General features: G+C 37.1%; 1 protein-coding gene across 1 annotated transcript; it reads right to left on the reverse strand.

The window, feature by feature from the left end:
• Positions 1-6,857: 6,857 nt before the first annotated feature.
• Positions 6,858-9,455, reverse strand: LOC133302917 (F-box protein SKP2A-like). The gene is made up of 4 exons (XM_061502748.1): positions 9,164-9,455; positions 8,006-8,354; positions 7,779-7,920; positions 6,858-7,419 (listed from the first exon to the last, which is right to left on the reverse strand). The coding sequence occupies exons 1-4, from the start codon at positions 9,421-9,423 to the stop codon at positions 7,052-7,054; spliced, it is 1,119 nt and encodes a 372-aa protein (XP_061358732.1). The 5' UTR covers positions 9,424-9,455; the 3' UTR covers positions 6,858-7,051.
• Positions 9,456-9,761: the final 306 nt, after the last annotated feature.

Consider the following 9,761-nt stretch of genomic DNA (forward strand, 5'->3'; position numbering starts at 1 on the left):
ACTTGGTCAAGAATTATCCTTTCTGTCAATTCCACAGCTCTTTTTTCTTTTTTTCCACTCTCTTTGTATGTTAATAAATTGAAAATTCATAGTAACTTCTATTTGGGATCGGTTTCGAAAGCTCCGGAACCCAACTTGAGAATTGTGTATGGCAAACTTTTGATTCCCACCACGCTGCAATTTAGTGTCCAAATGGTAGTTATCTCAAAATATAGTAAAAAATATTAAAATTAGTATATAAAACTTTAGAAATATTATTAGTTCTCTAAAAAACCACAAGGAAATAATTAATAAAGAATAAATATATTATATGTATATATAAATATAATGGTAATTATACTAGTGGAATACCAACGTCTAATCCCAATTAAATTTTTTAAATTTAAAAAAATGATAATTATAGAATGGTGATTAATTGATATTAATTATTAACATTAATTAATCAAATAATATATACACAAAAACCTAAAAATAATAAGTCAACTTTAAGTCAATAGAAAAAAATGTAAATACATCAATTATATAATTTGAGCATAACTATATCAGCTTAGCTCTAAGTATAAAAATGTAACGGAATGTTTAAGACCAATTTGAGAATTTTCAGAGTATAATATCAATTTTTCTTAAACCCAAAATTTTAATACATTTTGTATTTTCCTCGCGCAACATTTTAATATTTTTTATTCATTCACATATGTTTGTATTTATCAAGTGCAGCAGCACTTTAATGTATTTTTTATTCTTCATGTGCGACATCTTAATATATATTTTTATTCTTTAAAATATTTTTTTGCTGCCCATATATAACACTTTAATATACTTTTTATTTATGAATACATGTTTTATTTCTAATGTGCAGCCCCTTAATATATTTTTAATCTAAATAACTCAAAAGTATTTTGTAATTTTATCACTAAATTTTGCACTTTGAACCAAAATTTAGAAAAAGGAAGACAACACCCATTTCGGAGAGTTATTGAAAACAGATACAAAGAAATTTTAAAGAGGAAACTGAGCAAATAGTACAGCAAAGACAACACTATTATGGCTGAGGTTGACAGACAGTTGGAAGCATACGATAGTGTTTTGCATTAACTAAAGCAAAACCTAATCATAAGCAAGGTTCAACTTGAAAGAAAAGGGTATTTGAAATATTATTGAATTGTGAATTAATATGATACAAAGAGGTCTCTATTTATAGAGACCAAAAATCCTAATTCTTGACCTAATGGGCTTGGCCCAATACAACAAATACTAATAATAATAAAAGACCTAATATTTACAACACTCCCCCTCAAGCTGAGGAATAGATATTTATCATTCCCAGCTTGCTAGTAAGTTCTTGAAATCTATCTGAAGGAAGTCCCTTTGTCAATAGATCAGCTAATTGACGCCCAGTGGGAATGTATGGAGTGGTAATCAACCCGCTATCAAGTTTCTCTTTGATTAAATGGCGGTCGACCTCAATATGTTTAGTCCGATCATGTTAAACTGGATTATGAGCTATACAAATAGCGGACTTATTATCACATAGCAGCTTCATAGGTCCCTCACATTTTATTTTGAGATCATCAAGTACAATTTTCAGCCACAGTAACTCACAAATGCCTTGAGCCATAGCTCGAAATTCAGCTTCTGCACTTGATCTGGCAACCACATCTTGTTTCTTACTTCTCCATGTCACCAAGTTACCGCAAAGAAACATGCAATAACCAGTGGTAGAACGACGGTCAGTCACGGATCCAGCATAATCAGCATCAGTGTAGACTTCTAAAGAGAGATTACCATCACGTCGGAATAACAATCCTTTACCAGGAGTAGCTTTAAGATACTGAAGAATTCTCTCTACTGCCTGCATGTGTTTCTCCTTTGGATCGTGCATAAACTGATTGACAACACTAACAGCATAAGCTAGGTCTGGCCTAGTATGGGCCAGATATATCAATTTTCCAACTAGCCGTTGATATTGTCCTTTATCAACTGGAGGACTCTCCTCTTCAAAGCCTATCTTGTGATTCTGCTCAATAGGAGTATTAGAGGGTTTACACCCGAGCTTCCCTGCTTCTTTGAGAAGATCCAAAACATATTTCCTCTGACTGATAAAAATTCCTTTGCTTGAATGAGCTACTTCTATCCCTAGGAAATATCTTAGTTTCCCAAGGTCTTTGACTTCGAACTCAGAGGCAAGTCGTGTCTGCAGAATCTGTCTCTCCACAAAATCATCACCTGTGATAATAATATTATCAACATATACAAGGAGCACGGTAAGCTTCCCATTTTGGGAGTGCTTGAAGAAAAGAGTGTGATCTCCTTGACTCTGTCTATATCCTAAGGTCATCATAACCTTAGTAAACCTTCCAAACCAAGCACGAGGTGACTGTTTCAATCCATACAAGGCCTTTTTTAATCGACAAACTTTATTTTCCCCCTTCACAGAATCAAAACCAGGCGGGATTTCCATGTAGACTTCTTCTTCTAACTCACCATTGAGGAAAGCATTTTTCACATCAAATTGATTTATATCCCAATTGTAATGGGCAGCAAGGGACAACAAGATTCTCACTGTATTCATCTTTGCAACTGGAGCAAAGGTTTCTTCATAATCAATGCCATAGGTTTGAGTGTAACCTTTGGCGACTAATCGAGCCTTGTATCTCTCAAGAGTGCCATCAGAATTATATTTCAGGGCATAAACCCATCTGCACCCTACTGCTTTCTTTCCGTTGGGTCTATCAATAACCTCTCATGTTTTATTTTTCTCCAACGCATTCATCTCCTCTTGCATGGCTTGAGCCCAATTCCCATCTTTCAAAGCTTCATGTACTGATTTTGGGATTGAAGTAGAATCTAGTGCTGAAACAAAGGTTTTGTGCTGCACAGAAAGATTAGCAGAGGAAACAAAATGGGAGATAGGGTATTGAGTACAAGAGGGACAGGAAGAACAAGTTTTCTTGGAACAAGATCTTTTTCCTTTTCTTGAAGCAATGGGTAAATCATCTGAAGCAGTAGTAATGGGTAAGTCATCAGAAACAGTAGTAATGGGTAAGTCATCAGACGTATTAACATCATGATCAGAAATATGAGATTCAGGACTTACCAGTGGTTCAGACGATTGAGGTTGCTGTTGAGGCAATGTGGGCTGTTTCCTTCTTTGATATACCAATTCAGGTGTTACAATCTTCCGTATCTCTGGTGTATTTGATGTATCAGTCATAGGAGGATCAGTCACAGGAGGATCAGACATAGACACATTAGGAACAGGAACAAGAGGAAGAGACACTGACACAGGTGAAGAAGTAGACACTGAAGATTCAAAGAAGGAAGGTGATGAGTCTTCTGGTGAATTATTCTCCCCCTGAAGATGAGGACCTTGGAAAAAGGACTCAGATTCCTGAAATGTAACATCCATAGAAACAAAAAATTTCCGACTTCCAGGGTGATAGCACTTGTAGCCCTTCTTATCAGGAGCATAACCAAGGAAGACACATTTAAGAGCCCTAGGATCCAACTTACTGCGATGCTGTTTATGAATATGAACAAAGACAACACACCCAAACACTCGAGGAGGAAGACTTTGCAAAGTTGGAACAGAAGGAAAAAAAGAAGTCATGGAGTGAATAGGACTTACATGATCGAGAACCCGAGTGGGTAGACGATTGATCAAGAACGCTGCAGTAAGAATGGCATCTCCCCAATAGCATTTGGGTACATGTGTTTGAAACAGTAAGGCACGAGCAACTTCAAGAAGGTGACGATTTTTCCTTTCAGCAACCCCATTTTGTTGAGGGGTGTCTACACAAGTAAGTTCATGAATCATACCTTGATTTTGTATAAATTGGGAAAAAGAGTGATTGACATATTCAGTACCATTATCTGTCCTTAGTCTTTTGATATTTTTACAAAATTGAGTCTCAATCATTTTATAAAATTGAAAGAACAGTTGTGGTACCTCAGACTTTTCACGCATTAAGTAAACCCAAGTGACACGAGTGTAATCATCAATAAAAGAAACAAACCATTTATTTCCAGAAGAATGAGGGACCTTAGAAGGACCCCAAACATCAGAATGAATAAGATCAAAGGGTTCAACACTCTTAGTAATACTAGAAGGAAAAGACACACGATGATGCTTAGCAAATTCACAAACATCACAATGAAAAGACTCAACAGACTTAGACAAAAACAATGACGGGAATAAAGATTTGAGTAAACAAAATGGAGGATGACCCAAACGCTTATGATGCAGCCAAATTAAAGAATCAGCAGTTGATTGACCATGAGACATGAATGTGTGATCTATTACTTTTTGCGGGAGATTGTGACACCAGATAGTACAGCCCACCTTGCTCTTTAGCACTACCAATCGTCTTCCCTGTGGCGAGATCCTGAAAAACACAATGGGTAGGGAAGAAGGTTACAGTACAATTCAAATCTTTTGTAATTTTGTGAATAGAAAGAAGATTCGTGGAGAGTTTAGGAACATGAAGAACATCCTTAAGATGTAAGGACTGCTGTAAGTTTATGTCACCAGAACCCGCAACTGATGTATGTGAGCCATCAGCTATGGATATTGTATGAGTTTCAATGGTAGGATGATAAGAAATAAAGGAGTCAGCACAACAAGCCATATGATCAGTAGCACCAGAATCAACAACCCAAGAATGTTTAAAATCATTACATGAAGAAATGAAAGAATGAGTTTTGGAGCTCATACCAGTCATAGCCAAAGCACTAGTATCAGATGGCTTACTCAGATAATCAAGAATGGTTCGGAGTCGTTCCAACTCATCTGGACAAAATGCAGATTGGGTCTCATTAGGTGCAGGGGTTATTTCAGAAGAAGTAAAATGCGCTTGACCACACATCCTTGCCATCTTTTCTAAGACAGTTTGCTTTCCATAAAGGCGAAAGCATAAATCCTTGATATGACCTGTTCTTTTACAATAAGAACACCATCGATCATTTCTCTTAGGTCTAGAAGAGGTACCATCATAAAATTTTGAAAAAGAACTCCTTTGAGAAGAGGCCATACTGCACAGCAAATGGTCAAAGAAAAGCTCCAAGAAGCCACAAAATCACAAACAAATACTAAACAACGTCAGATCTGACCGGAACAGTAACACAGCGGCCGAAACAGTAACACAGTGACCGGAACAAATACCAAACAACGTCAGATCTGGTCGGAGGCAAGAAATTGGTGAAAGAACAAACTCCAAGAAGCCAAGAAATTCTAAAAAAAAAATACCAAACGATGTCCGATCAAAGTAGAGAGCACAGATCCAGAACCGGCTTGGAGAGACGATCAGAACCGTGGTGGTCCGCGGCCGAGAACCACCGTCACGCGCTGTCACGCGCCGGTGAAGCTGGCGGCGCGTGGGATTCACGCGCAGAGACAAGGGCGGCGCGTGGAGGCGCGTCTGACCTCCGATGGTGCTGGGTTTTTCAGGCGAAGGTCGTCCGGCGAGCGCGATGGTTTCTGTGGCTGTTCGGAGTGAAGAATCCACCGGAAAAAGGTTCCAATCGCGATGAACAGGTTCTGTACGGTGGTTCTGTACGTTGATTCTGTGAACGTTTGTTTCTGGTTGTGTAATAGACAAGAAAAAGAAAGAGGAACAGTGAAGCAATGGTCTTCTCGGTCCAAGAGGTCCCCGGAAAAAATTTTCCGGTGGCGGCTGATGGCAGCGAGAGACGTAAAAAAGAATAGAAAGGTTTCGTAGGCGCGGAAGCAGAGCCCTCTGGATCGAGAGCTCTGATACCAACTTGAAAGAAAAGGGTATTTGAAATATTATTGAATTGTGAATTAATATGATACAAAGAGGTCTCTATTTATAGAGACCAAAAACCCTAATTCTTGACCTAATGGGCTTGGCCCAATACAACAAATACTAATAATAATAAAAGACCTAATATTTACAACAGTTCAACAAAGTATGAAATTCTTACTAGACAAACATTGGATATGTGTTAAGTTTCAATTAAAAAAGATGATTATCAGCCTTACAAGCTTTCCACTTTTACACAAATTCATCCTATCTTTCAGGTCACAGCTCAAGCAGGCTTTGCATAATAACATCCCCAACCAGCAATTCACAAATTACTGAATGGTTACACACAGATATTGATCAAATGGGTCAATTTACCTACAATGATAATAGTCATACAGAATTTCTTTCTTTGTAAAGCAGATTTCCTCCTTGATTTTTATCCTAATTTCAATATAACTCCCATCATCTATCACTTATATTTGATAAATATCTAGAGACATCATGCTTCAACAGGAAATTAAAAGAAAGAAATATGATGATCCCATATCAAGGATGATGGTGGTCCATGCAAATCTAAGATTCCTGCCATGTCAAAATTTATATGCACCATCCAGGGTAGCTATCAATATCTATTTCAACCAACTCAAGATTTCGAATCTCTCCGCTTTATCACTGAGCCTGACTCATTGGTTAGTTTCAGTGTAATCATAGCCAAGTCTTGGGAAAGACCACTAAAGATTCTATAGTAGACCACACTGGCTAATTTCAGAATAATAACTTCGAATCAAATTACAAAATTTCTGTTTGTACTAGCCATCCCTATTGTTGCTCCTTTTTACCATTACAAGGCTTGCATTCTCTTTCAATTTACTTTATCTTTCCTCTCCCGGAAGAAGCAGAGACATTTAACAAAATCAATTTCAACAAGTGCATCTCATTCAGAAACATCTTAATCAAAGAAAATCTAACATACCCTAGGTTTCTTGACTTTAATAAGAAAAACATCAAATGCACATCTTTTCCATAAAACCATGCAATTTAAAAAGTCCAAGTCTCACCATAAATTCATAGCCAACTTGGAATAAACCCAAGTTTTACATCCAAAACGTCCTACGGTTCACATATAATTCAAAGATTAAAAGAAACTCTCAGGTACAAGTTCAGGCTGTTTAACATAATATGCAGACATCAACATAAACTTACCTACAATAGGTAAATTCTTTCTCAATTCTCTGAGCCCTTTAAGAGCACTTCCTCAAAGTGTCTTATGCATCAAACCCTAAGGCTCAATGAGCTGAAGGAGGGAGAGTGCTGGAAGAACGATGTGCCTGGACAGCACATGTACAATGCACAGACGTCAGATTCAGACAACCACTCATAATGAGTGAATGCCTTCCAGAGCAGGTGTGAAGTCCAGGGGATGAGTCACACACAGCCTGAACAGCAGAGGGGGTGAGTGCTGTACATTGGCTAATGTTCAAAGTCTTTAGCCCATCCTCATCGTTGTTTCCACCTTTCATAGATACCCACATCCTATTTTTCAATTTGCTTTTCGCCAAAGAATACATTGCTCTGTCTGTGATGTTTTGGCAGTAGTACAACCCAAGGGACCTCAGATGAGGACATCTGTTTGCCAAGGGAATCACACTATCATCTGCAATAACATCACAGTCAAAGGTTATACTGTTGTCAATCTAGATATAAAAAACATTCAAACTAAATGGAGTAACTATTTGGCATTTGCTGAAACTGTATGAAGCAACTAGTTACTGTAGTAATTATTTGTCGAATAACAAGATAAAGGAGATTACAGATTTTGAAACTACTACATAAACACTACCCAGGTTATATCCGCATGTGTCTTGTAAGCACCTATCTAAACCCCAGAATAAGCTCAAGTAAATAAGGGAAAATATGGAAATGAAAGTTGTTGTGTAATGAACAAAAATATGAATACTGAAAATAATTGGGAATTACAGTAGATTTAAACTACTGAAATTTTGAACGAAATACCTGTTATAAGGACACAACCACATAAGTCAAGTGTTCTAAGATCAGGGCACCCATATGCTAAATTCATCACTCCAACATCACTGACATTTTCACACCATCCAAGGTTCAAAGACTGCAACTGATTGCAGTACTGTCCAATTGCCTGCATATCACATATATATTGGATTATAATTCATAGCCATCTCAGTTCTTGTATGATTATGACAACCAACTATTATCAATCATACCTGCAATGCAGTATCAGATGCAGCTTTAACACATCCACAGAGATTCAAAACTTCCAGTTTTCTGCATAAACTGGCTAGGTAAGCCAGAGCATTGTCACTAAAGGCTGAACACCCACTAATATTCAGTTTTTTAAGATCACGACAACCAAGGGCTATGGCATACAGTGAACGATCAGTAAGCTTGAAACTTTTGCTGAGGTCCAGGGTCTGCAGGTCGTGACAGAAATTTGCAATAGTCTCAACAGCATTGTCCTCTAGTTGAGGCTGGTCTTGACGAAGAATTAGAGTTTGCAATGTTGTTAACTTAGGAGCAAGAGAAAGGACCAAGTTATTCATGTTCTTGCTACACCTGAAAAGAGAGGAATTACATAATCCAGTTATTACTGTTTTTTCTTTTACATGAATTAAACAATACCCCATGCATAAAGCATACATCAGATTTTTTATCCCCTCAAAACAATAAAAAAATAGTAGCACACATCAGTTTTTTTTTTTTCTTTTTTTAATTTGTCAAAGGACTATGCATAATTACAACCAATACATGTCATTAAACCAAAATATAATGTAGATTTCCGAGAAGAGTGCAAAAGTTAGAGGAAATGAAGGAGAAAAGTACGTGAAGTCACCAACCAAAGGAATCCCAATACCAAATTCATCCAAAACCAGTAACTTCTACCCATGATTTAAACCACACCACAGTAACTAACTCATAAGACACCAATTTACTTGACATAAAAAGTTAAAGGATAATATTTAACTCCAAAGCACACCACATTCTCATGAGAAAATCTCTGTTCATTCTTAAACTATTTAAAATATGCCAGTTCCAGTGCCAAGCATACTAAACTTGCCAATTCTCCAAAACAAAGGAAGTAATGCAGCTTGCTGAATGAGACATACAACAAATATGTGAATTTAAATGGGTCGCTACCTCCACCATAGTCTCTACTCCAATAATCCATTAACACATGTTAAAAGTGGGTTAAAAACTTATTGGCAGGGCCAAGATTGCAGCATAGGAAAATCAATTCATACAACAAACAAAATAAACCAAGAAAAATATCATGTTTAGTATTTCCCTCTCTGTTTTCCACTTTTCACTGCCTCCCAAGCATAGCCTCAAGATATAAAAAATTAGAAGGAAAAAAGAACATGTACCATGAGAGTGATAAACGGGTAAGTCCAAAGAAAATCGCATCTCTCCAACCACGACACACTTCAGAAGCTGCCATCACCGTCTGATCATCCACAAGTGACAAAATTTGCATCAAAAGCTCCACTGGAATATCCTTCCATTCTGTGATCTTCCCAGCTTTCATGTTCACTCCTTTCCCACTAGCTCCACTGCCAGCAACCATCATAAGCTTCTCAAAGCACAATTTCAAGTCTTCTGTCCTCAAGTTCTCCTTGCCAACCATTTCCAGCACCGCCCTTAACCAAAGTCAGATTTTTAAGCTCCTTGTTTTTATCACCAAACAGAGTGGGAGTGATGTCAGACAAGGGAAATAGATGAGGCACAACATATTCCAGAAACCTAGGTGTAGCAAAACGATAACAATCACAAACAAATAAATAAAAAAACCTATGTGTTCAAGGCCCCAAGTAAATTACAAGAGAAAGCAACAGAAAAATAATATAATAATACTAATGATCATAATCATAGTAATAATGGTACAATTATAATATTAAAAAAAGGGGTCTAATCTGATAGGTAGAAATTCAGCACATTACATCAATACCCATCACATATTTCTCA

This window comes from Gastrolobium bilobum, unplaced genomic scaffold (assembly GCF_033153095.1).
Source record: "Gastrolobium bilobum isolate Gb01-03AN ecotype WA unplaced genomic scaffold, APGP_CSIRO_Gbil_v1 utg10412, whole genome shotgun sequence".
In the NCBI taxonomy this organism is placed as follows: domain Eukaryota; kingdom Viridiplantae; phylum Streptophyta; class Magnoliopsida; order Fabales; family Fabaceae; genus Gastrolobium; species Gastrolobium bilobum.

What these genes read in the sequence shown, in the direction of transcription:
- LOC133302917 (XM_061502748.1), bottom strand. Translation starts at nt 9,423, where the DNA reads ATGGTTGGCAAGGAGAACTTGAGGACAGAAGACTTGAAATTGTGCTTT. An exon ending in ACCCGTTTATCACTCTCATG is followed by an intron (nt 8,355 to 9,163) that starts GTACATGTTCTT and finishes CTCTCTTTTCAG; the next exon opens with GTGTAGCAAGAACATGAATA. An exon ending in TGGTTGTGTCCTTATAACAG is followed by an intron (nt 7,420 to 7,778) that starts GTATTTCGTTCA and finishes ATGTTATTGCAG; the next exon opens with ATGATAGTGTGATTCCCTTG.